This window comes from Bos javanicus, chromosome 13, assembly GCF_032452875.1.
Source record: "Bos javanicus breed banteng chromosome 13, ARS-OSU_banteng_1.0, whole genome shotgun sequence".
NCBI lineage: Eukaryota > Metazoa > Chordata > Mammalia > Artiodactyla > Bovidae > Bos > Bos javanicus.
Window position 1 is genome coordinate 60,315,650 of NC_083880.1, and position 27,344 is coordinate 60,342,993.

General features: G+C 50.3%; 1 protein-coding gene across 1 annotated transcript; it reads left to right on the forward strand.

The window, feature by feature from the left end:
• The first annotated feature begins 11,243 nt into the window (after positions 1-11,243).
• Positions 11,244-27,229, forward strand: SLC52A3 (solute carrier family 52 member 3). Its single transcript, XM_061437134.1, has 5 exons — positions 11,244-11,428; positions 20,894-21,516; positions 23,155-23,654; positions 25,369-25,492; positions 26,313-27,229. Exons 2-5 carry the CDS (start codon positions 20,950-20,952, stop codon positions 26,523-26,525), a joined length of 1,404 nt encoding a protein of 467 aa, XP_061293118.1. The 5' UTR covers positions 11,244-11,428; positions 20,894-20,949; the 3' UTR covers positions 26,526-27,229.
• Positions 27,230-27,344: the final 115 nt, after the last annotated feature.

The window sequence follows — 27,344 nt, forward strand, 5'->3', positions numbered from 1 at the left end:
CTCTGACACTAAGGTGACCCTCCCCCCGGGACAGTCTCCTGACCTTTCAGGCTGCAGGCTTTTATCAGGAAAATGGAAGTATGATAGTTCTCAGGACATAGTTTCTGAGAAAGAACTCGGCAAGTATAGAAACAGAGCTGTCCATGTTGGTCTGCTATCACTGAGCCGCTGCTGGGGTTGAGCACACCTCTGCCTCTCCATCTTTCTGGGCCTCAGCTTTCTGTCTGGACCATTAGAAGATGGCAGCTACTGGTTTGGAGAGAGGATTTGGGCTCAAGCCTGACCGGTAGACCTTCCTCCTTGACCTCCCCTTGTCTTGTTTCAAGATGTATTCACACATTCAACAAATACTATCTGAGCCCCTGGTCCATGCCAGTTTCTAGGAAGAGAGATGAAAACACAAGGAATTGTGTTCTAGTGGGTGAGACACACCCACTCCAGTACTCTTCCCTGGAAAATCCCATGGACCAAGGAGCCTGGTAGGCTGCAGTTCATGGGGTCGCTAGGAGTCGGACATGACTGAGTGACTTCACTTTCACTTTTCATTTTCCTGCATTGGAGAAGGAAATGGCAACCCAGTCCAGTGTTCTTGCCTGGAGAATCCCAGTGACGGAGGAGCCTGGTGGGCTGCCATCTATGGGGTTGCACAGAGTCGGACACGACTGAAGCGACTTAGCAGCAGCAGCAGCAGGGTGAGACACAGCAATGAATAACTGAACCAAGAAATGAGAAATGGTATAAATAAAAATGAAGCAGAGTAAAGAAGCAGGTGTGAAAAGAAAGGGGACCATGCTTACTCAGCATGGTCAGTGAGCCAAGCCCTCTCCCCTGAGGTGAGACATGAAGGGTAAGAAAGAGTCAGTCCCATGGAAACCTAGAGGAAGGAAGAGCAGAAGCAGTCTGTGCAAAGGTCCTGGGGCAAGAATGAGGTGACTCTATTTGAGCCCAAAGCTAGTGGCTGGACTGGAGGGAGAGGAAGAGACTGACATTAAATGGCTGAGAGTCTGTAGGCCACAAAAAAGAGTTTTGATTTTAAAAATTAAAACGTAGCAGTTTAACGTCAAGATTGGGAACTCTGGGATCAACCAGTCAAGGTTTCAAATCCAGCTCTACCACCTGCCAGCTGCCTGGGTTGGGGAAGTTCCTTAAAGTCTGAATTTTCAGTTTCCTCATCTATAATCAGAAGAATAATTTCACCTACATTGTAAGGTGTTACCCTAAGTACCCAAGATAATGCCAGCAAAACCCTGGCCAGAGCCTGGCTCAATAAAACTGTGCTATTCTAATGGAAGTTCAGACAGTAAAGAATCTGCCTGCAATGCGGGCGACCTGGGTTTGATCCCTGGGTTGGGAAGATGCCCCTGGAGGAGGGCATGGCAAGGCATTCCAGTATTCTTGCCTGGAGAATCCCCATGGTCAGAGGTGCCTGGAGGGCTACAGTCCATGGGGTCCCAGAGTCAGACACGACTGAGGTGACTTAGCACGTGCTAATGATGATATATAGAAATTATACACACAACCACAGCAGCTCCTGATAGATCTTCACAAATCCTGGCAGAGAGCACGCACACTTGGGCTCTGGAGCCAGGAAGCCAGCTGTGCCAGGTGCCAGCATGAACAGTGAGGGCATCCAACAGTCTTCGGAGGTTGGGGACAGGCCAGCAGCTGAGGGAAGGGAACAGACAAGCCTGAGGGTCAGGCTGGATTTGGCCCCGGCTGAGCCCCATCAGCTCAGCACTCCCAAATCCTTCAGGTTTCAGGAGGTGGGACACGTTTTAAACCTGAAAATCCCAGAATTTTAAAACCCTGAGGTCATCAAATCCTTAGAATCTCCTCAGTCTGAAGTCCTAGATGTGGACTTCCCTGGTGGCAGGAGTGGATAAGAATCTGCCTGCCGCTGCAGGAGACACCAGAGACGCAGTTTCGATCCCTGGGTCAGGAAGATCCCCTGGAGGAGGGCATAACAACCCACTCCAGCATCCTTGCCTGGAGAGCTCCATGGACAGAAGAGCCTGGTGGGCTACAGTCCGTGGGATTGCCAACAGTCGGACACGACTGAAGCGACTTAGCACACAGCACAGACTGGAATGTAATAGCATTGTTTTGTTCCTATTCCATTATTTTTTTCCCCAACATTTTTCTGACTGTGGCAAATGATACTCCACCCCATCCCACCTCTGCACGTGACACATGGGGAAACCGAGGCCCAGAAAGGGGAGGTGACTGGCCTGGGTCCCACTGAGCAGGCAGCTGAAGCGTGAGGACCCCAGTCCTGACCAGAACAGACGGTGGAGGCTGGGAGGGGCGCCTTGGGTCTCCTTGGGGCCTCTCCCCTCCCCCACCCTGCTGCCTGTGAGCCTGGAGGGTCAGGGCCTGACAGATGGGATTTTTCAGGGGAAAAGTGTTCTGAGAGTGAGGGGCCTTTGTCCTCTTAGCGTCCCAACCCCAGATGGCAGAGCCAGGCCAGAGTGCAGTGCAGGGGGCGTAAGGCCCCCTCTCAAACTGGAAGGTCGTGGCCCCAGAGACAGAATCTTTGTGGAAACTTAACACCCAAGACCCTCCACCCAAGGGCCTGGTGCAGGACTTTTCAGCTTTCAACTTGAGCTCCTCAGGCCCATCCCACATTCAGTAACTCTGATCCCAACCTGGACAGCCTGATTCCTTTCAGAGTCCTTTTCAGGTCTCCTTGCATGAGTGAGTCAGTCCTCTCTGCTGCTCTGTGTTTAATGCCAGTGCCCACTAAGCTCCAGCGTAACAAGTAGAGAGCCGGCCTCAGGTGCAGCCTGGCCACCGCATCGGCCTGGAGCACTGTCCTCATCTCCAGAAGTATCAAACCCATTTCTGGAGGCACATTCCATTTACAACAGAATATACTTGCTTTTCATTTCGTGTATCAAGAAGTTTCCTCTTACAAGAAGTCCATGATCAACTGTAACACACATGTTCAGGATAACCAGGGAAGTCAGTTGTGGACTAAATATGAGATACCAGAGAACTATGAATATTATGAAGAGCAACAGTGATCCTGGAAATGGCCTTACTTTTTGGAAATGCAAACTAAAGTATTTGGGGACAAAAATTGAGGATATCTACAACTCACATTAAGATATTTCAGGAAGAAATAGGTGAAGCAAATGTGGAAAATGCCTGTGTTAAATCTGGGTATTGGCTATGTAGTTCATAATGTCAGTCTGTATTTTTCTCTGTCTAAAATTATTCTAATGCAATCTTTTCTGGTTGACTTAGAGAAAAAAAATCATTAAGAACAATCATCATGACAGACCCTGGGAATAGCCAAAACTGTGAACGTGCCATGAGAGTGAAGGAAGCCGGGATAAGGCGGGAAGAACACTCTGGGTTGAGGAAAGCCAGCCCTGTATCTGGGAGGCTCGGCCCTCCTTCCCCAGGACCCCCTGATTCTCCCCTCAGGGCTGGCTTCTGGTTCTCGGAGCAGCTCCGTGGGCCTCACCACTGACTGTCCCCTCCTTGGGACATCTGTTCTCAGGTTTGGGGCCAGGCAGGAAGCCAACAGCTTTACTGTCCCCGGGGGGCCCCCAGCCAGTCTGCCGGTGCCTGGGGTGTGTGGGGGGGGGGCGGGGGCACAGCCCCTTCACAGCAGACCATCCCCCACCTCGAGACCTGGGCCTGAGCCCCTTCCTCTCACTGTCTACCTCACTGGGCAGACAGGGAAACTGAGGCCCAGGCCTGACCCTGGCTCTTCCTAAAGGACCCAGGACACAGTCCTGCAGAGGAAGAGGTGGAGAGAAGGTCTATGGGCACAGAAAGGGCCAGAAGCCGACCTCTGACCCCCAGCCAGTCAGGGTCATGGGTGGGGGACAGGACCCCAGACATGTGAGGAGGTGAGGGTGAGGGCTCAGTGCCCCCCTGACAGGAGAGGGTCCCGCCTCCAGTAGCAGCAGCCAGATTCCCCTCACCTGTCACTCACATAGGGCCCCGAAGCTCACTCTTACTCTGGGGCCCAGCTGTCCCTCCTCAAGGTCTCCTCTTTCACAGTCAACAGATATTTCCTGAGCTTATCTGTGTGTCAGGCACAAACTAGATACCAGGGCCTCAGCCAGGAACAAATCAGACACGGTCCCTACCCTGTTCAAGCTGAGGCTGGTGGGAGTCAGAAGCCAGGCAAGATACAATAAGAGGACAGGATGTAACCCGGCATCAAGGGCACAGTGAGGAAAGCGGGAGCAGCAGGTGGAGGGAGACGGGACGGCGACCGGGCTGCCTCAATAAGGGGTCACCTCTGAAGGCTGGGATCGAGCAGAGACCTGAATAAAGGGAGGAAGGGGCCTGGGGTTGCCTAAGGAAAGAGCCCCGGGTTGAGGGAACAGCAAGGGCGAAGGCCCTAGGGCAGAGTCTGCGGGCGAGCGACAGCAGGGAGGCCAGTGTGGCTGGAGTGGAGAGTGGGCAGGGAGGAAGCCAAGCTCGGTGTGATGGGGGGCAGGACCGCACGTGGCAGGCCCACAAGAAGGAACGGGCGGAGCCAGGCGGGGAGGGCAGGACAGGCTCTGAGTCATGACGTGAAGGGCAGGAGCAGGTGAAGTAGGATGGCCAGGGAGGAGACAACTGCAGAAGTCCAAGCACAACACAAAGGAAGCCAGAAGGAACGGTGGCAGTGGAAGGGACAGAGTGGCCGGACTCTATCCCGCAGGGTCCGCTGAGAGAGCAGATGTGGGGTGTGGGAAAAACAGGAGTCGAGAGGGGAGAGAGCAGCTGCATTTCAGAGACTGTTCCTTGCTGTATCCCTGGTGCAGGGGCAGAGTTAATCCCAATCAGCAGTCACGTGAAAGAGCAGATAAAGCGAGGAAAGAGACCCCTCAGTCTCAGGTTCCCCATCAGATCAGGCTGGTTTTGTTTCGGTTTGTTTTTTCCCCAAATCTGTCAGAAGGAGATCTCTGGTGGCTAATGATTGGAACTGCAAATCTTCAGGTTGAGGGCCATAAAGAATTGCCCTTGTTCAGTCACTCAGTCGTGTTCTACTCTTGACCCCATGGACTGCAGCACGCCAGGCTTCCCTATCCTCCACTATCTCCCAGAGTTTGTTCAAACTCATCTCCATTGAGTCAATGATGCCATCCAACCATCTCATCCTCTGTCGCCCTCTTCATTGAGTATGACCCCTGGAATATCACTGACTAGGAAAAAAAAAAAAAAATCAGAGACAGTGGAAGGTATATAGTGGCCAGATTTCCACCCTTCACCCACTTTACAGATGAAGATACTGAGGCCCACCTACGGTTGAGGTCTCATCTCCGTGTTGTTTTCCAATTGGGTATTGCACGAAATTCCCGCAGCCTCCCTAGATGCAGGGAATCCATCCTTGGCATTACTACATTCTTAGGAGGCATCATGCTGCCTCAGCTTTCATACATTTCAAATTAGTCCACACCTTCCCTACTTGGCTGGATGGAAAATCTCTATCCCATCTGGGCTGGAATTTCCACCTTCCTTCACTCCCGAAATCCTGCACCAGGGTGTCCAGTACAGGTCAGTCTGCAGTGACTCATTGGCCACGTGCGTGCTATGTCCCTTCAGCCATGTCCAAGTCTTTTTGGTCCCATGGACTGTAGCCCACCAGGCTCCTATGTCCATAGGATTCTGACACAAGAATACTGGAGTGGGTTGCCATGCCCTCCTCCAGGGATTGAACCTGTTTCTCTTAAGTCTCCTGCACTGTTCCCATTCCGGCTCAGTTCTTCCAACTTGAGCAAAGGATATGCTCCCCTATCTTTACCCCATTCAGATGGTGCCACAATTCCCCCCCACCTTTAACTTCTGGTCCACCTTGAGCTGTCATTGCTCCCTGCACAGGACAGAGTCAAGGAGAAGAAAGGAAGCCCTAGGGACACTCAGCAGAGCGGAGGAGGCTCTCACCTCCCCTGAGCTGTGTGGAAGACCTGTATTGCTGCACCACTAAGATGGCATTGGATGTTTCTTTCTTTTTTCTTCTTCTCCATTGTTTTCTTAAGTAATTTTTAATTTTAGGTTACACAACTAACAGGATTACAGATTCCCAGAAAAGTAAAATATTTCCATTAACTCTGAAAGTCCTCTTTGATCATTTCCCATTCCCCTTCCTATTCCTTGACACCCTCTACACACATACACACAATCCCAAAGATAAATCCTATTGTCAATTTATTTTTTTAATTTTATTATGTTTTTAAATTCTTGGCTGCTCCCATGGTATATGGGACCTTAGCTTGCCTACCAGGGATTGAACCCTAGCCTCCTGCATTGGAAGGTTGGGCCTTAACTCCTGGACCACCGAGGAAGTCCTCACTGTTGTCAATTTAAAATTTATCTTTCCGGATTTTTTCCTATGGCTATATATGTGGTAAACACACACACAGCCCTAATAATATGTAGCTTTTATTTGTGGGGAATATATATATATACATATTGGCTTCCCTGGTAGCTCAGCTGGTAAAGAATTCAATTGCCATGCAGGAGACCCCAGTTCAATTTCTGGGCTTGGAAGATCCCCTGGAGAAGGGAGAGGCTTCCCTGGTGGCTCAGATGGTAAAGAATCTGCCTGCAACGTGGGAGATCAGGGTTCAATCCCTGGGTTGGGAAGATCCCCTAGAGGAGGGCATGGCAACCCACTCCAGTATTCTTGCCTGCAGAATCCCCATGGACAGAGGAGCCTGGTGGGCTACAGTTCATGGGGTCACAAAGAGTCAGACATTACTGAGCGACTAAGTACAGTATATATATATTACACAAACGGAATCATCATCCTGTACATATTTATCCTATGACTTTTTCTCCAGTCTGTTCTGCACTCCTGAGTTCAATTCAGGGCTATGCGATAGCATTCATTTTTATGAGGTCTGCACCTGGTCGGCTGAACCGGAAGCAAACAAATCCCTAACTGATCAGGAGACACCCTTGGAGGCCTCTTCCCCTAACCTTCTCCTCCTGTATCTCCTTTTCCTCTGATCTTTTTGCTTCTTTCCATCGAGCACCTTTTTCTCACCATGGCCTTTAAGCCCCTCCGGCCAACAACACACACACACACACACACACACACACACAGTGAGAAGATCCTAAACCATGGCATTTAAGCCCCGCCCCTCGCCGCCCAACACCCCCCCCCCCCCCCCCCCCGCCCCGCCACTCCTCCGCCGCCAATAAGAAGATCCTAAACCTCAAGATGCCCTTTGCATCTTACAAGGTACAAGATGTACCTTTGCAAGATACATCTCTGGAGTCTGGGGCTTCCTGCGCCCCCTCGTGGCTTTTCTGAGTAACGGCAGCGGCGCCTCCAACCCCTAATCCATTTGCCCGTCAATCCGTCCGGAAAGCAACGTCCACCCCGAAAGAAACTACGAGTGAAACTCTGGGCGATCCGCCGTGAATCAGCTGAAGTCTTCTCTGGAAACTCTCCCGGTGGAATGTGAGCGACCTCCTGGCCTGCCAGAAGAGTCTACCTGTTTGAGATCACCCAGGGCTGAGCTTTGCAGGGGATTCATGGTTCTGGCACAGCATCCTTGGAAAGCAACTGGGTGATTATTCTCAAGTATGTTGTAGTTAGCAGCCAGGGATTGAGTCTACAGATATTTCACACATGCGCAAACAGACAGATTGCCACATTGTCTGTTACAGCACTATTCTTGATGGTAAATGATAGGCAACAAGCAATGGGGCTAGCTAAATTCATCCCGATGCTTTTGGGTGATGGTACACCTCTAAGTTCTGCCAGTTCCCTGGACTGAGATTCCCTTGAAGTGGCTCTACAGGCTCCCTGCACTCTGCAACCTGCCCTGTGCTGGGTTCTTTCCCACTCCACCTTCCCCTCATCTGCTCTCTTTTTTCTACAGAGCATATCCTCTAACATACTGAACGATTCCCTTATTCCTTACTGTCCATCTTGCTCCATCAGAAGGAAAACCAGCTCTCCAAGGACAATGGCTTTATCTATTTTGTTCAATTTTATATCCCATGCATCTCTCACAGTGCCTGACATACAACTGACACTTAATAATTTGTTGAATGAATGAAGCCAATGAATGAAGGTCTGAATACTGGGGATATAGAAAGATCTCCAAGAGAGATTAATCCAAAAGAGCAAGCTTCAGAATGACGCTGATAATGTGCTCCATTATATAAAGAATATTTTCCCATAAACTTAAAATGGCTAAAAAAAATTTAATTAATTGAAGTCTATTATTTAAACAACAAAGGCTATAAAAATATCTGGAGATGACAAGGAAGGGGAGAACATTTTGGTTGGAGTTCATTCATTCACGTATGCAATGAATATTTAAGTTCCCAGTGTATGTATACTGGTTGTGTTAGACACAGATGTCAAGAAAATTTCTTTGGAGGAGGTAGTATTTGAGATTGGCTTTGAAGTATGGACAGGATTGTGCCTCCAAAAGATGAGACAGAATATTGTTTTGTTTTGTTGTTTGCTGCCCTACACGACTTGTAGGGCCTTAGTTCCCCCACCCAGGGACTGAACCTGAGCCCTAAGCAGTGAAATAGCAGAGTCCTAATTACTAGATCACCAGGGAATTCCCAGAAAGGATAACCTGATAGAAGGATCAGTAGGGAAATTTTGGTGACTTAGATGTACCGTGACTACTCAGAACGGTGAGCAGTTCTGGTTGTAAGTAGCAGAGGCTACAGATGAGAAAGAGCACGTGATGGAGTTCTCATGGTCTATTAGTCCAGCTGAAAAAGGGCATAAACATGAAGCCCGGTCCTCATCTGGTGAGCCACAAGGCAGGTTGATAATAAAGATGTATTTTAAAATTAAAAAGCATTACATGAAGAGCACCTGTGAGATGAGTGTGAGTCACACCTAAGACAGATCTGCCAGGGAGTCAGGAGGGGCCACCACTGGGAAAGAGGACAGGCATTTCAGGCTCCTCCAGGGGCCAAATTCTTGTGTCTCTGCAACCCAGAGTTGGGTTGAACACTTCCTGAGCCCCTGCCAGCTGAGAGAAGGGTCCAGTCTCTTCCCCTGGGGTCTGCTCACCTCCCACCCCAAGCATTTCCTAGGGGAGTGATTACTTATCAAGTGATTATCTGTCTCAGAGAATAAGGCAGAAAGCAAGCCAGAATTATTTGTAGAAGTCTTCACGCAATGAGCAGTTACTAGGTGCCAGGCCCTGTGAGATTTATTTCGCACTGGGCCAGTTTACACCTGGGCTCGAATCCTGACTCTGCACTTACTGGCCTTGAGTGAGTCACTTAACCTCTTTGAGCATCAGTTTCTCCATCTACAATGTAGAGAATAAAAGTAGCACCTGCCTCGGATTACTGAAAGGTTTAACTGGATGTGAACTATTACTGGGCTTTCCTGGTAGCTCAGTTGGTAAAGAATCCGCCTGCAATGCAGGAGACTCCGGTTCAATTCCTAGGTCCGGAAGATCCCTCGGAGAAGGGATAGAGTATCCACTCCAGTATTCTCGGGCTTCAAGAAGGGACAGGCTACCCACTCCAGTGTTCTTGGGCTTCCCTGGTGGGTCAGACAGCAAAAGAATCTGCCTGCAATGCGGGAGACCTGGGTTCAATCCCTGGGTTGGGAAGATTCTCATGGAGGAGGGCATGGCAACCCACTCCAGTATTCTTGCCTGGAGAATCCCCATGGACAGAGGAGCCTGGTAGGCTGCAGTCCATGGGGTCGCTAGGAGTCGGACATGACTGAGCGACTTCACTTTCACTTTTCACTTTCATGCATTGGAGAAGGAAATGGCAACCCAGTCCAGTGTTCTTGCCTGGAGAATCCCAGGGACGGGGGAGCCTGGTGGGCTGCCATCTATGGGGTCGCACAGAGTCGGACACGACTGAAGTGACTTAGCAGCAGCAGCAGCGGCATTTGACAGTGGGCATCAGATCCCGGCTCAGCCAGACTCTTGACCTCTCTGGGCCTCTGTTGCCTTATCTTTAGAGGGAGAGTAGTCATATCTCCTCAAAAGCCTGTGGTGGAGATCAAACATATTAACCCATGTCAAGCTCAGGGCCTGGCACAGAGTCCTCTCAGCACACCCTGGCTGTTAGGACTTCTGTTCCACAAGGAGGACACTGTTATTATCCCCCTTTCCAGGTGTCATCCTTAAGCACTGGTATTTGAACCAGGAATTTCTGCTTCAGGGAGTGCTATTCCTGCTTGTAGGGAATTTGTTGTTGTTCAATCAGTCACTCAGTCGTGTCCGACTCTTTGCGACCCTGTGGACTGCAGCACGCCAGGCTTCTCTGTCCTTCACCATCTTCTGGAGTTTGCCCAAGTTCATGTCCATTGAGTCGATGACACCATCCAACCATCTCATCCTCTGTCGCCCTCTTCTCCTCCAGCTTCAATCTTTCCCAGCATCAGGGTCTTTTCTAATGAGTCGGCTCTTCACATCAGGTGGCCAAAATATTGGAGATTCAGCTTCAGCATCAGTCCTTCCAAAGAATATTCAGGGTTGATTTCCTTTAGGATTGACTGGTTTGGTCTTCTTGCTATCCAAGGGACTCTCAAGAGTCTTCTCCAGCACCACAGCTGACCAGATGGTGAGGCCAGAGCCAATGCTTGGGCAGGTCTTTTGTCTTCTGGGGTCAAAACGCTGGCTAATGTGAGCCTTTTATCGTTAAATTGACTCATCAGGGTCATCAGAATCAGCTCCTGGACAGGTTCCAGACACACAGTAGGCTCTTGGTGAGCCCCACCCACCATCCCCCCGCCTTTCCCCCTCCTTGGGGCGGGGACAGGTTAATACTAACCTGGCTGCCTCTGGCCCCTCCCATGCAGAGCCGCCTGAGAACAGGACCAGCAGGTAAGCCAGCAGAGCCTGGCAGGCAGCTCAGGTCTGCTAAGGGCAGAGCAGCAAGTACCAGGGGCCAGTCCCTGGCAAGGATCACTGGGCACCGAGGTGGGGGCACTAGTCTGGGGACGCGGGTGCCCCACGGCCTTTCCCCTAATTTCAGCTGCTGGCTCAGAGGCCAAGGGATAGGAGGGAAAAAGGGCCTCCTCCCCTGTTGGAGTTGGTCCGGTTGGAGTTGGGGCAACCTGAGCCGGCTGGGTGGACTCCAGACCCGCCCCCTCCCCAGGCCAAACGAGTGGGCCCCTACAGACCTCTGCCCGGCTGCATCTCCATGCCACTGGGACATCTAGACAGCTGCTCCTGCCAGGTGGGGGCCGGAGTCTCCCCTGCCTGGCACCGGTACCGGAGGTTGGGATGGGCATTGAGGGGAGGAGAGCCCAGCCAAGGTCAGCCCCGTGGGAGGGCTGAAGCCCTTCCAGGGCTTGGGAGAGGGGTGAGGGAGGAAGGGAACTCATGGTCCACATTGGCTGGCTGCGCTCCCATTATCTTCTCGCTTCCTCCCTGAAGCAAAGCCCTAAAAGCCCGGGCATCTTTAGACCCTTTGGAGACTCCAAGACCCAGAGAGCGCGAGCAGCTGGCTTGACAACGCACAGCCGGTAAGCACAAGCCTGGCTGAGCAGGGGTGGACAGGGGGCAGGCAAGCACTGCTTCCTCCCTGGGCCTGGTTCCTCCACGTCTGTGAGACAGGAATGCAGAGATGGGATGAGGCTCAGGGGAGCCGGTGGAGAGGACAAGTGAAGGCCTCTGGATGCACGTGGACACAGGGCGCCAGGGCGGTGGCTGACCCGGGCCAGGCCTCCAGCACACCCGGCCTCTCCCCTGCCTCCACCTCCTGCTCACTGCAACCTCTGCCTTTGGCCTGCCTCTGTCTTTCTTTCTGCCTGCTTCTGCTTCTAGCTTTTGATTCTTTCTTTCCTTCCATGTCTCGGTCTCTGTCTTTTTGTCTCCACCTCTTCCTCTAGGTTTTTTTTTAACTGTCTCTATCTCCCTGTTCTGTTCACTCAATACCATCTCACTCCTGCCCGGACCACATCCTCACCCCTCTAGTCTTATTAGGAGTCTGGAACCTGGGGTAATATTGACTCAGACCCTTGTCTGGGAGCGGTGTGTGGCCAGCGCCCATGCTGTCAGCTGGCACTGTCCGAGCTGCCCTGGCTGACTTAACCCCCACGGCTGAGGCAGGCAGGTTCGCAAACCAGGTGGCCATCTGGACACTGGGAGAGAGGACAGGGCCAGGCTCGCATGGGAGAAAGCAGCACTCGACAGATAGACACAGATAAACTCCCGTCCCTGAGCTGATGCCCAGTGATGCCATAAAGAAGAGAGCAGAGAGCAGGTCAGTGCAAGCTTAGAGGCTTGGGCTCTGATGGTGAAGGCTGGACAAGGCCCTTCCTGCCAGTGGGGGTGTGCTGGCCCCTGACCCCTACTCCCTTCACTCCCTTGGGCCTGGGACACAGCTTTTCATGCAAGAATCTGAAGGAAAGAGACACCTTTGTCTGAGGCTGTCCTTCTGGCTTCACTGTCTGTTTGCCCACCTGCTGTAGGAGAATGTCAAGGGTCTCATTTGAAGCCTTAGGTTTCTGGTTTCCTGCAGTCGCCAAAGGGCCTGGGAAACAGATGTGTTTGGAGTCTCTCCCAGGTTCGTCCAGGGTCTGGATTGCATGTCTCTCCCTTTTCCAGCCCAAGTGCTTGGGGAGGCTAGAGGTGAGTGGAAAGGGATCCTGCTCAGCTTGGCCCCTGAAGCTGGTCTCTAACCCCCTCCCCTCCAGGGCCCTCCTCACGCTGCTTAAGAGGGCTGGGTCCGCAGATATACCTGGGCTCAAACCTCAGCTCTCAGTTGACTAGCTGTGTGACCTCAGCAAATGACTTTCCCTCTCTGAGCCTCGGTTTCCTCATCTATTATATTAAATGTAGACAATTATCACGCTTTCTCCAGGATTGTTGAGAGGACTTGACGGATAATGTGTGTAAAGTGCTTAACGCTGGGCCTGGGGAGACAAGCAGTAAGAAATGGCGGCCATTGTTCTAGCTGTTACTCTTGGCACTGTTTTTATCTTTTCCCCCTTGACAACTGCACCAGCTTTCTAAGGGGTTAACAGGCTTCATCCCTGATTCCACCCTGGTTCTCCATTACTGTCCTCACAACAGCCAGCATGATTCTATCTAAAGTGAAATTAGAGCTGGCCCAGCAGGGGAGATTTTTGACTCAGAGGAAACCTCCAAACTCTTGCCTACAGGGCCCCATGTGACCTGGCCAGTTCCTCCCCCTGGGACCTGCGATAGCCACATCAGCCTCCTGGCTGTGCTTTCCACACCAAGACCTGTTTCTGGCTGGGCAGACAAGTGAGGCCCCACCCCAGGGCCTTTGCACTTGCTGTCCCCTCCCCCCACTACTCTTTCGCCTGACATGGCTCACTCCCAGGCTTCCTTCAGGTTCCCTCTGCCAGCTGCCCTCCCTGACTGCCTGCTCCCCCTGACAGCTCCTTCCCTCCACAGCCCTTATCACCAGCTGACTAGCTCGATGTTCCTACTTTGCTTAGCGACTGTTTCATCCCACACTTTCCTGAGAGCAGAGATTGTGTCCAGCACATAGCAAGTATCCAGTGAATACCGGGTAAATGAATGAACAAGAACTGCAAAGCCACTGTAAAACAGATAACAGAGATATGCACTTTTAAACAGTATCCCCAGCACTCTTTGAGCCACTCCTGAGATCTCTGAAGCCACCCAGCCTCGGCATTGGCAGGTACCTCTGCCCAGGACATCCGCCGTCCACTGCCATTGATGCTCCAGAAGCACATGGCACTTAGTGTGGCTCCTGGGAATAAGCCAAGGCAGGGGAGCCATAAAGGAGATGGGTCACGCTGGGCCATAACACCACCATGACTTTTTTCCAAATAAAGACTTGTAGAGCCAAATCACTTCCCTCAAAGTATACAGCTGCCTGCCTCAGGACCCAGAGAACTCATCTCTGTGGGCCATGGGGACTGGGGCTCTCAGTGCATGGGACCCATTGCACATAAATAAAATTCAGGCCCCTTACCTCCCCAGTCTGCCCTCTGCTCCCCATTAAGCCCACTGTTTCAGCCACACTGGCCTAGGCTGCCCCAGGACCTTTGCACAAGCTGTTCCTTCTGTGTATATGTTCTTTGGAGTATTTTTATGATGTTTTTAATTTAAAAAAATATTCAAACATTTGGTACAGCTGAAATTGATTTTCTTTTGATGGAGCGGGGACTGGGTAAGAGATAAGAAAGAGATTCAGCTTTATTTATTTTCCCCAAATGACTACCCTATCTTATGTTCTTACTGGTTCTATGTAGGAAAACTACTTATTTGTAAATGTGTAACTGGCCAGGTTGCTGACCTCATAGTTTTATAGCTGTTCAGGTGATAAAAAGGTAACCATCTTCTGCCAATTCCCCTCCTCCCTTTAATTATTTACTTATTACTCCTTAATAGGCATATACCACTTATTGCCTCCTCTATATCCTTGCTTATTTTACACCTTCTTCTGCTCTCAAGGCCTGAAACAGTGAGTCAGACCCCACCATTTACCATTCTTCTGTCCGTCTCTCCTGGCATGTCTGAGGCTTCTGGAGAAAGTTATTCAGAATACAAATATTCACTACTGTTTTGACTCCATTATGAATCAGTCTTTATCAATATAAACTGAGTCTCAGTTTACACTTTTGATTTTTGCTATCAGATTCCATAGTGAGAGTTACCGCTCCCTCCCTCCGTGTCTCTCTCTCTTTCCCTGCATTTTTTTCTGGAAGACCTTCGCCCCACACTTACTCCTAACCTGTTCCTTTTGGTATCTCTTTAAGGTGTGTCTCAACAACTCATTTCGTTTGATTTTGGGTTTTGATCAGATCCTAATTGAGGCAGGACCTGAGTTTCTGAGTCAGGGCATTAATAGTAAATGAGATCAATGTATTCATTAGTTTTTGCTTACCATCACTGGTCAGTGCACATTCTTGAACATATATCTCTGCCCAATTAGCCAGTGTTTTGCTATTTATAAAAAATAAGAGTGGCTTAAACAATGTAGAAGCTTATTGATAACAACACTAAACAAGCGAAATGGTATGAGCGAATGCTTTCACTGTTCACCTGAAACTGTCAAATCATTGTTAATCAGCTGTATCCCAGTACAAAATAAAAGTTAAAAAAAAAAAAAACAAACAAGCAAAATAGCCCAGCAGGGGGCAAAACAGGGCTGGTATGGCAGTTCTATGCCTGAGAGGGGGTCTAGCCTCCGTCTAGTCCCAACACCATCTCCCATTTGTGCAAAATGGCTGCTGGCATTCTGCCTATCACATCTAAATTCCAGACAGCAGGAGAAGGAAGAGCAAAAGAGCACATTTCCTTTAAGGAGATTTTTTTCAAAGTCTCTTACACCCTCATTAGTGTTAGTGTTAGCCACTCAGTCGTGCCCGACTCTTTGCGACCCCATGGACTGCATCCCACCAGGCTCCTCTGTCCATGAGATTTTCCAGGCAAGGATACTGGAGTGGGTTGCCATTTCCTTCTCCAGGGCATCTTCCCACCCCAGGGATCGAACCCCGGTCTCCTGCACTGCAGGCAGATTCTTTACCGACTGAGCTACAAGGGAAGCCCCTACAACCTCATTGGCCTGGTCTTAATTCAAGAGCCATGTCCAGCTACAAAGGAAGTTGGAAAATGTAGTCCTTTAGCTCAGTGGCCATTTGTCCAGACAAAAATCTAGTCTTGGTAATAATGAAAGAAGGAAGAGTGGCTGGTGGGAAGTAGCTAGTAACCTTGGTCTTGGAGTATCAATGCTCCATCTTTTCTTTCCTTCCAAAGTGTTTCACTCATCCTAGGCAGAACTCTACCGGAGCTGATGGGGGTCAGCTTTTTTTCAATGAGATTCTGCCTGCTGTATAACAGGTTGTGGTCTCAGGTTGGAGTGAGCAGCCAGCACCTATTTCTGGGTCTCCTTGGACAGTACAGTGAGCTGCTAAGAAGCTATGATGAACTGCTGGCTTTTGAAAGAGGTCTTTTCCCTCCTCCACTCCACTGATCCTCTGGGGCAACACTGCCTCTGTTTTGCAGCCCGTGAGTTACCTGCCTCGGCCAATGTAGGGCAGGAACCTTGCCTTTCCATCCAGCCCCAGCCACTGCTCCCTCCCCTCTACCTGTAGCTCTGCCTCTGCTTTGGCCCATGATGCATCTGGGTCCTGCCGCCCACCCACCTCTTCCTCACACTTTTCTCTGGGGATAGCCCCTGTGTCTTTTCTGCTTGCACCCCTCACAGCACTGGGCACAAAGCAGGTGACTAAAAATCCCTGCTTGTTGATTGTTTAGAGGGAAGTGATGACAAAATTCTGCCTTCAGAAATGACGTGTATTGTGGTATCAGGAAGTGTTCAGGATAACTGTGTTTTTAAATGCAATTGCCACATTTTTTGAAATGGTAATTGTGATCATTAACATGTACACATACGAAGTATCAGGCATCAGTGAGCATTTTGCAGGTTTCATAGTCATAACAACTCTGATGTTGGTACTGGGAGCCTCCCGTTTTGTATAAGAGAAATCAGACACCAGAAGTTAAGCCAATTAGTTCAAGGTTGAAGCCAGGATTTGAGGCCAGACGTCTGCCTCTAGACACTAGTGCAGCAAGAGCAGTAAGGTGGCTGGAGGCAGTGACCTGAGTCCAGATCTGAGAGAGAGGCCCAAGGTTGGATCCCAGCCCACACCTTGCCCCCTACTAGGACGGGATCCAGGGCAAGCCACATCTTGCTCTCAAAAATGAGGGCTAGGCTTGATCAGGGTTTGCAGTGTATCAGGCTTGGAGGGTCCCGGGTGGGTGCCCTAAGTTAAGGAGGGCCAAGGGTGATTGTTGCCATGTAGGCAAGCTGACCTGGTGTTGTCTTCCAGAATATTCAGGAGAAGCCAGAAATCCTGAGTTTTGTTTGCCAAATCCTTTCTGACTTGCAGACGTCAGTAACTAATTATTTACAACTCACCCCACATCAAAATAACACATCTGCTGCTTGCCTGCAGCCAGTGAGTTACCAGTTCACAAACTGGAGCTAGGTCATCTGTAAAGGCTTTTCCACCACTGTCAGAATGCAAGATTCCAAAGCAGCCCCTGCCCTCCAGGGGTTTCAGTCTCCCTGGCAAATGTACCAGGACACACCCACTCCAGGAAAACCCTGAATGGAGGGGCCTGGGGCCTGGGGCCGGCAGCCAGTGGAGGTTTCCTGAGGGGCAGAGTCCTGCAGAAAGCTGAGATGCAGATGGGTGTGAAGATGGTGCCCCAGCCAGGCTAAGACAGAAGTTTGCCCTCTCTCTGTGGGTCCTCTGGGCACGCCCAGAGCCAGGGCTTGACCTGGGCTGTCAGTGGGGCCAGCTTGCTGGTGAGGAAACAGAGCTTTAGTGACTCGCCTAAGGCCCCCAGACAGGAGGTGGTGAAATGGGACTGAAAGCAGGTCTGGCTGCATTCCACCTCCCAGGGAGGATTGGGTTTCAGAGGAAGAGAGTCTGGGGTTGGACAGTCAGCTCTATGTACGGGAACCTGGAGAGGAAGTTCCACCCCACAGGGGCTGCCCCAGCATGCTCTAGAAGAGAGACAAGGAGTTAAAGGCTGACCATGTGAGTTGAGCAGAACCAAGAGATCAGGGTCCTGGGGAGAGGTGAGTGGAGCCATCTGCTTCAGAGGACCCAGCCTCTGCAACACTAGCCTCCGGAGAGGCCCTCCACCCCCATAGACCCCACCCCATTCCCCATCTGTAAAATGGATGTGATTGGACCAGTCAACATTTCTCTCCAAAATGGTACCTGTGCCAGCTGTGATTTCAGGCAGTACCTCCAGGGGAACTTTCTTTTTTTCCTTTAGTAATTTTAATATTCATATGTTAATTTTCGTGCAAATTAGAAAAAAGTAATAACTATAACAGCAAACCCTTAGTGAGCGCTTTCTATGCGCCAGGTACCGTTAAGACAATATATACTCCTTAACGTTGCATCTCATTACAAACCATGAGGTCGATTTACAGAGGGGGGAAATGAGGTAGAGGGAGGCAAACTCAGTCACCCCAAATCATTCAGTAAGCTCAGAGGCAGACCTGGCTTCAAGTTCAGGCAGCTGCCTCCAGTTACTCACTCAACTCTGTGAACAAAGAATGTTGCCTGACATCCCATCTCTACAAGGATTAAGTTGGAACCCACAGCAGTTGACCGTCAGTGCTTCCTGAGGGGCATTCAGGATGGAAAAGGATTCAGCATGAAGCATTCTGTTTCAGATATACAGCCCCCAGACAGTTAAGATGCAAACCAAAGAAAGAATTATTCCAGTGACCCAGACATCCTGTATCTTCCCTTACATTGAAAAGCACTAAAATCATTAACTTGAGCTGAGTTTGTGTCTGTGTCTGTGGGTGTGTGACTGGCATTAATCTTTTACCTAGACTTATGTATGACCACATGTAACTCCCAAGAACAAATTCATATATATCCTGGCTCCTCCCTTACCTCTCTGGAGCAGTTCCTCAGACCTGAGAGGCTGTCTTCCTGGCTATAATCTTCACATTGCTGTTGCTTAGCCGCTCAGTTGTTCCGACTCTGGGACTCTACGGACTGCAGCATGCCAGGCTTCCCAGTCCTTCATCTCCTAGAGTTTGCTCAAACTCATGTCCATTGAGTCATTAATGCCATTCAGCCATCTCATCCTCTGTCGCCCCCTTTTCTCCTGCCTTCAGTCTTTCCTAGCATCAGGGTCTTTTCCAATGAGTTGGCTTTTTGCATCAGGTGGCCAAAGTACTGGAGCTTCAGCTCAGCATCAGTCCTTCCAATGAATATTCAGGACTGATTTCCTTTAAGATCGACTGGTTTAATCTCCTTGCTGTCCAAGGGATTCTCAAGAGTCTTCTCCAGCACCACAATTTGAAAGCATCAATTCTTCGGTGTTCAGCCTTCTTTATGGTCCAACTCTAATATCTGTACATGACTACTGGAAAACCATAGCTTTGACTAGATGGACCTTTGCTGGCAAAGTGGTCTCTCTACTCTTTAATATGCTGTCTATGTTGATCATAGCTTTCCTGCATAGGGTCCCTGAATAAAGCTGAAACTCACTGCTCTTATGTTGTGAGATGCTGATTTTTTTTTTTCAGTTGACAAACCCTCTCCACTGTTTTTTCTTAGACTGAGGGTAACAGCACAGGTGGTGTGACACAGGTAATTGGGAAGGTAGTAAAAAAAGGATAGGCTACCCACTCCAGTATTCTTGGGCTTCCCTAGTGGCTCAGTTGGTGAAGAATCCGCCTGCAATGCAGGAGACCTGGGTTGACTCCTGGGTTGGGAAGATCCCCTGGAGAAGGGAACAGCTACCCACTCCAGTATTCTGGCCTGGAGAATCTCATAAACTGTATAGTCCATGGGGTTGCAAAGAGTGGGACACGACTGAGCGACTTTCACTTCACTTTACTTAAACAGGTCACAGCATGGCTCTAGAGGGCTACAGCCAGGCTGTCTCCAAGGGCCTGTCCAGAGATGGAGCTCTATAATTTGAGAAGAAGAACTCCAGACTGGAATTTTATATCAGATAACCATATTTTTGTAACAGATAGTGTGCTGTGTTTACATGGTTCACAAATCAAAATTATATAAAAAGATCTACACTGAGATGCTGCAAACATCCCAGCAGTTTCTATGTGTCCTTCAAAGTCTGCTTTGCGCAAATACAGAGAACATATTCTTCCTCCTCTTCCCCTAAGTCCAAAAGACCGTACACTGTCCACCTACCTTGATGTTGTTCACTTATCAACTCAGCCTTGAGGCCTGTCACCATCCACCAGCCAGTGAGCTCTCCCACCTCCCTCTCTTTGTAACAGGTGTGTGCTATTCCAACAGGCCATCATCTCTTCCACTAGCCCCTCTTCTGTGAATGGCACAAAGGTTGTCTCTTATGTTTTGCTGTTATCAACAAGACTGCAAGCAATAGTAACCTCGTGTATAACTCATGGCTTTGGAACAATCTCACAGTGAGAAATGGAGTCACTGTTGATTGACATTTCCCATGGTGAATGAAGGGGACGGTCTAAGACTTACTTGTATTTTTCCCTCTGAACTGTTCATATCCTATGTCAACTTCTCTGTTGGGTCTTTTTGTTCTTAATCTGCAAAAACTCTTGACATATTAGGAAGATGAACCTTTTGTCTGTGCTTTACATTGCAGTATTTTCCCCCTGGATATCATCTGTCTTTTGATCTTCTTTTTGGTATTTTTTTGTCATTTTTTGCAGAGGCTGTTTTATTTGCTTGATTTTGTGTGTTCTAATATTTATGCAGTAGAATGTATTATTGTAGCCACGCATTCCAGGAAACAAACTCACTCAGAAGAACAATGCAGATAGTGGAGTGCAGTTTATTACACCAGCGGGCCCAAGGCAGAGTCTCCTCTTAGCCAAGGACCCTGATCAGTTTTTGTGAAAACCTTATGTACCCTAAATGTACGTGTCCAAACCCACCTCCCCAAATTCCCTGAAACTAGTCTGAACAAAGGAAAAGAAAGATACAATTAAAATTAATCCGTGATTCATATGCCTTAGGCCTAGGTAGTTAACAGTGGACAATTATCAATAGGCCTGTGATCATACCCCATTAAGCATAATAGAATTTATGATTCTATTCGGTTACACAATTAGGGTATTCTTTTAGGTGAGGGAGAGTCTAGGTACGAGCCCTGGGGCTCTTCCATCTGGGGGGGTCTGGTTTTCCAGTTGGTATGTCATTTCCATAGATACTAGGCATTTAGCTCAAAGTCCACAGTCAGGCCCAAGATGGAGCCTGTTCTGTTTCCTCCTTCAGTATCAAATTTTTCTTTTGTGGACTCTGGATTTAGGAGTCATGATTAGGAAATCTTTCCCTGCTGAAAGGTTAGTTATAAAGGGATTTGTCCATGTTTTCTGCTAATAAAAAGCCAACGTGTTCACGGAGAGGGGAATAATAAGAGAAAACCCTGGGCCCAGAAGCACCGTCTTTTGCTATATGACGCACCTGACATGGCTCACTGATACTCTTCTCTATCAGACACGCTGCAGGCTGATCTGCGGAGGGAGCTGCCTCCGGCCCAGGCGGACGTCACCATGGCCTTCCTGATACACCTGCTGGTCTGCACGTTCGGGATGGGCTCCTGGGTGGCCATCAACGGGCTTTGGGTGGAGCTGCCCCTGCTGGTCACAGAGCTACCAGAGGGCTGGTATCTGCCCTCCTACCTCACAGTGATCATCCAGCTGGCCAACGTCGGCCCCCTGCTGGTCACCCTGCTCCATCACTTCCGGCCTGGCTGCCTCTCCGAGGTGGCCGTTGTCTTCACCGTGCTGGGGGTGGGCACCATCGCCTGCACCCTCTTCGCCTTCCTCTGGAACGTCACTTCCTGGGTGCTGGGCAGCCGGCACAGCATTGCCTTCCTGGTCCTCACCTTCTTCCTGGCCCTGGTAGACTGCACCTCCTCTGTCACCTTCCTGCCCTTCATGAGCAGGCTGCCCACCTACTACCTCACCACCTTCTTTGTGGGCGAAGGACTCAGCGGCCTCCTGCCTGCACTGGTGGCTCTTGCCCAGGGCTCGGGTCTCACCACCTGCGTCAACGTCACAGAGATATCGGCCACCACCCTGAGCCCCGAGACCACCAGGAACGTGGACAGCCCACAGGTATCTGGCATCTCTCAGGGTCGTTGCAGATCTGTCCTTGGTCACAAGCAAGATCTTACCAAGGGCTGGTGTTCCCTAGATGTTGGGTGGACCTGTATTCTTGACCCAACAGCACTTCTGATTACCTGGGGGCACTGCTGAGACACACACCTATCTAGGGTGGGGCTCCTCTGAAATCCTTGCGGTCGGGTGTATTTTGAAATCTGGAGTTTCAGATCGTAGAACACACTTACCCCATGTCTAAGACAGGGCCTGTGACACGGCAATGGGCACAGCGATCCCCACAGCCCACAGCCCAGGGCATTCATGCCCCATAGGCAGATGAGGGCTATAAACAGCTTCATATCCAGTTCAAATGTTGCTGTCAGCCAAGTCACGAAAACATTCTGACTTTCAGAGCCTTTCGGATTTTAGAGTTGCAGATAAGGGATCGTGAACGTGTCTTTATTGAAAAGTCCCCAGGTGCCACTAATGTACAACCAAGCTTGAGAACCACAGACTTTAGACGTTGATAAACATTTAGACGTTACCCCATGTGTTTACAGCATCAAACTTTCTCACTGGATGTGGGACAATATATGTGTCTGATATGATCCAAACTGCAGCAGTGCAGCAATGGTTGCAAATCGCTGGCCTGGGCTACCATAACAGGCAAGATTTTTTTTTTTTTTTGAGAGTTTGAATTAGTTAATAACATTCAAATGTTTTGAAATTTCACATAAATCTAGATGCATGATATCTCTTGAAAACAGTCACCACAGGGCGCCTTTGGGTGGGGCTGTTCTTCTGTCTCAAGCCAGCCCCATCTCTGAATATGCATATTTTTGGTCGCCAGCCCTGGAGGGCATTGAGTGGGCGGAGCTGTAGCTTCTGTCCTGACACCTCCGCGCTCCATAAAGTGGGGGCTGCACTGGCGCTGTCAGAGGACACACACAGGCTGATACAGATCCAGTGCTGCTGCCCAGCGAGCGAGTCAGTGTGAGCATATATTATCCTCACCATAGTAGCTGTGCGTATACTATCCATCACTTACATAATAATGATAATGCCTAGTATTTCTTGTATACACACAGACCTCGAAGACAATTGCAGATTTGGTTCCAGACCACCACGATAAAGCAAATATCTCAATAAAAAAGTCACACAAACTTTTTGTGTGCCTATAAAAGTTATGTTTACGCTATATGTCGTCTATTGAGTGTATAATAGCACTGTGTCTAAAAAAAACAATGTACATAGCATAATTTTAAAATATTTTATTAATAAAAAGTGCTAACTATCTAGGAATTTCCTGGTGATCCAGAGCTTAGAACTCAGCTTCCACTTTAGGGGATCTAGGTTCAATCCCTGGTTAGACAATGAAGAGCCCACAAGCTGTGTGGGGCAGCCAAAAAAAAAAAAAAAGTCAACTCATCTGAGCCTTCAGTGAGTCACAATTTTTTTGCTAGTGGAGGGTTTGAAATAATTCAAGAATTACCAAAATGTGACCCAGAGGCAGGAAGTGAGCAAATGCTGTTGGAAAAAATACGAATAGACTTGCTCAACATAGGGTTGCCACAAACCTTCAATTTGTAAAAAAAAAAAAAAAAAAAAAAAATCACCCAGGGATCTGACTGGCCCTTGTTTTGTCTTTCCCAGGGAGCTAGCAGCACTTTGGTGTCCAAGCTCGCTGGGACAGCACCCTCCGGGATCCACCTGGAAAGCCGTTACCTGCCCGCCAACTTCTCGCCCTTGGTCTTCTTCCTTCTGCTCTCCTTCATGATGGCCTGCTGCTTCATCTCCTTCTTTTTCCTCCAGCGTCAACCCAAGCACTGGGAAGCCTCCATAGAAGACCTCCTCACCTCTCAGGTCACCCTCAACTCCATCCGGCCACAGGAAGGGAAGGACCTGGGTCCCCCGGAGGAGAGCGGCAAGGCCCAGGACCCTCCGGAGGAGAAGACGGCCCCCCAGCACCTGGCCCACCTGACTTTCATCTACGTCCTGGTGGCCTTTGTGAACGCGCTCACCAACGGCGTGCTGCCCTCGGTGCAGACCTACTCCTGCCTGTCCTACGGGCCTGTGGCCTACCACCTGTCCGCCACCCTCAGCTCCATGGCCAGCCCTCTCACCTGCTTCCTCTCCATTTTTCTGCCTAACAGGTCTGCCCTCACCTGGCCCTGGAGAGCTCGGGTTGGGGGTGCACTTCGTGTCAGAACCGAGAATCCACCGCGCCTACCTATCAGGCTGGAGGTGGGATAGTTAAGAACACGATGTCTGGGGCTCAACTGCCTGGGTTCAAGTCCCGGCTCTGCCACTTGCTAGCTCTGTGATACTGGACGCCTCTCTGGGCCTCAGGAGTCTAATCTGGAAAATGGGGAGAATAATAGCTCTTCTTAGGTTGCTGGGGGCTAATTTTGTAAAGCTTTTAGAGCAGTCAGTGCCTGGCGCATGTCAGGTCTACATTCACCACCACTGGCCCATGAGGAGGAATAAGCAGGCAAGAAGCGAGGCTCCTATTTACAAATGGAAACCCTGAGGCTCGGAGAAAGCGTTTGCTCATGTCTAATTCCCAGGATTTGAGTCCTGCCCTCCTGCCTCCGGCCCACACTGGCCCTCTTACAGCTGTAATTCTAGAAGAATGGCTGAGCAAATTGATAAAATACAAATTGAGTCAGCCTAGATCGAGGCCTGGGGTTCCAAATTTTAATAAGCAACCTAAGTGGTTCTGATGCAGGGGCTTCAGACCCCCACAGGAGAAACACCCACCTTGGGGTCATGAAATTTTAGGTCCCCCTTGCCTCCCACTTTCTCCTCTGCCCTGCCTGTCCTTACTGCCTCTCAGCCCTGCCCATCCCCACCTGCCATCCCCACCTCCCCTAGTCCTGCCCACCCCACCCCCACCCCCTGCCAGGGAAGGAGGGATCATGAGGATGGGAGAGCTGGACAGATGTCTGTTTGCCAGAAAGCTGAGTTTTCTCCCTTGGGTTTGAAAATTGTGGAGCGAAGCTGGAGATCTCTGAGGGAACAGACCAGAGGCTGCAGATCTGTGGACTCTGAGATGCCCAGAATGTTAGAAATATAGAATCTGAGAGTCCCAGAATCCAAGAATCCTGAGACAGAAAGTGTCCTTAGAGGTAGGCAGCCCTCCACTCTAACCTGTCAGCGTGGATGGGGAGATCCCAGGGAAAAGGCCTCAAATGAAGGATGGTGTCCTCAGTGGTCAGACCGAGGGCTACACGGAAGGTCACCAGTGCCTCTGAGCTGGCTACCAGGGCCCACGGATCATGCAAATCTCACATTGTGGACCAGAGAGCTGAGGGTGGAGGGAAGAAGGGTCACCCGAGGCTGCATAGCACACCCTACAGTCACGGTGCCATGATCCAAGCCTCCCACTCATCTGCCCAACTTCCTAGAGTGGGTGCGAGGTGTTGCAGGAGGAAATAGCAACAGCTGCTACCAGGTGGGCCCACAACCAGGGCCAGGCCCTACACACTCTGCTCCCCTGCATTCTCCCAGCCACATAAGACTCATCTCACAGGTGAAGAAACTGAGGCTTAGGGCCCAGTCTTGCAGGAGGAGCTGGGATTTGAACCAGGCTTGTGTAGCCCCAGAATCTGTTCTGTTTCTTCCGCTGGGATGCTGGGCTTTGCTGTTAATACTCAGGATGACTTGTGCCAGTCTTGATCTCAGGAACCTCACTGATGCACTTGAACTGGGTAGCCTGGAAGTTTCCACATGGGTCTAACCTCTAAACCTAGAGAAGCTGACCACTCCATGTGGCCCCCTGGAGCTCGAGCTGGGTGGGAGAGTAGGAGCAAATGTTCAGGCTTCTCAGTCCTCCAATCACACCCCACCCCCCCAACTCTGTCCTAGGTCTCTGCCATTCCTGGGAGTCCTCGCCGTGCTCGGGACCAGCTTCGGAGCCTACAACATGGCCATGGCTGTGATGAGCCCCTGCCCCTTCATGCAGGGCCACTGGGGCGGAGAAGTCCTCATCGTGAGTGTCTGGACTGTGGCGCTGTCCACCCCCAACCCCTACCTAGCCAAGGCCTAGGAGACCCAGAGTACAGCTCCTTCTACTGACCAAGTGCTTTGTGGTTACTTGCTCAGGAAGCCCAAGGTGGGTGTGGGGAGGAGGAGGGATGCTCTCATTGGGGAATAGAGGCTTCAGAAGGTTAGTTGGCTGGTCCAAGGTGACAGTGCAGACTCTCCCATGAACGCCACACTCTCCACTGTGTATGGCAGCAGTAGCCTTCTCCCAGTTGCCCCTGACTTGATCATGCTGTGCTGTGCTTAGTCGCTCAGCTGTGTCTGACTCTTTGTGACTCCATGGACTGTAGCCCACCAGGCTCCCCTGTCCATGGGGATTCTTCAGGCAACTTTGGGTTGCCATGCCCTCCTCCAAGGAATCTTCCCAACCCAGAGCTCAAACCCTGGCCTCTCCCATTGCAGGTGGATTCTTTTACTGTCTGACCCACCAGGGAAGCCCAAGAATACTGGAGTGGGTAGCCTATCCCTTCTCTAAGGGATCTTCCCTACCCAGGAATCGAACTGGATTCTCTTGCATTGCAGGTGGATTCTTTACCAGCTGAGCTACCAGGGAAGTCCTGACTTGATCATGGGGGACAGAAAGCTATTGGGTTCTCCTTTATCCTTGGGGAGGTCAACTCAGGGGGCCCCATTAGCTCTCCTTGCACTTAGAGGCTATTCCATGGGGTTCTCTTAGCCATGTTAGGTCACCCTAGAAGTGCCCTTTGCCCCTGGGGCTCACCCCAAAGTCACCTTCACTCAGCATCTCTCCCAACGTGTCTCTGCAGGTGGTTTCTTGGGTGCTGTTCACTGGCTGTCTGAGCTACGTCAAGGTGATGCTGGGTGTGATCCTGCGCGATCACAGCCGCAGCGCCCTCCTATGGTGCGGGGCGGCGGTGCAGCTGGGCTCGCTCCTGGGAGCGGTTGTCATGTTCCCGCTGGTCAACGTGTTGAGGCTCTTCTCATCCGCTGACTTCTGCAGCCTGCAGTGCTCCGCCTAAACCAGCTGAAGGGACGTGATCCATCATAAGGCCCCGCCCTCATTACTAACTCCTGAAAACTGGGACATCTCGAGGCAAGGTGTGTGCCCAAGGTCACAGAGCCAGTGGTAGACCAGCAGGGAGGCAGAGTCTGAGTACTTTTGTGTACAACACAAACTCCTCTCAGGAAAGGTGGGGAATAGTATGAGCCTCCCAGGGGACATGGAAATGCAAAGCACAGCCCACCCCAACTCTGTCACAGCGCCTGCTGTTCTAGCTTCTCAGATCTGGTTTTAGCTCTTGAGAGATGACTGTGAGAAATGAACTATTTTCTACCATATCAATAAGCAAAGGATATCACAGCCACCAGCGATTGCAGGTGTCCAACATGAGCCAGTGAGCCCTGAGGAAACTCAGGATGTGAAAACACAGGATACTGGCCCCAGATAGCTGAGGTGCATGTCAGAGGGATGATTTCAGTGAGCCCAGACTCATGCTAAATACATAGAAAAGCGCTGAATTGCTTACCTTGCAGTTTCTGGTTTTCCTTCATAACAGTAATCTATTGATGTTTCCACTACCTGCCCTTTGTGGCCAAACTCCTGTATCCTAGCTCCTCCCCTAACCTCCTCAGAGCAGTTCTCTCGGGATTACTTGAGATGCTGCCTCCCAGGCTTGACGTCCTAAAAATTCCCGCTGAATAAAACATAACTCTTTAACTTTTAGATTGTGAATATTTTTCACGTCGACAGCGGTTCTGCAGCACCCAGCTGGATGGTGTTAGAAGGGGAACAGCTGGGAGGGTGAGCCGCCTGTTATAAGCCATGTGACCTTGGGGAA

Coding starts and splice junctions, on each gene's coding strand:
- SLC52A3 (XM_061437134.1), top strand. CDS start 20,950: ATGGCCTTCCTGATACACCTGCTGGTCTGCACGTTCGGGATGGGCTCC. Junction 21,517..23,154: donor GGAACGTGGACAGCCCACAG/GTATCTGGCATC, acceptor TGTCTTTCCCAG/GGAGCTAGCAGCACTTTGGT. Junction 23,655..25,368: donor TCCATTTTTCTGCCTAACAG/GTCTGCCCTCAC, acceptor ACTCTGTCCTAG/GTCTCTGCCATTCCTGGGAG.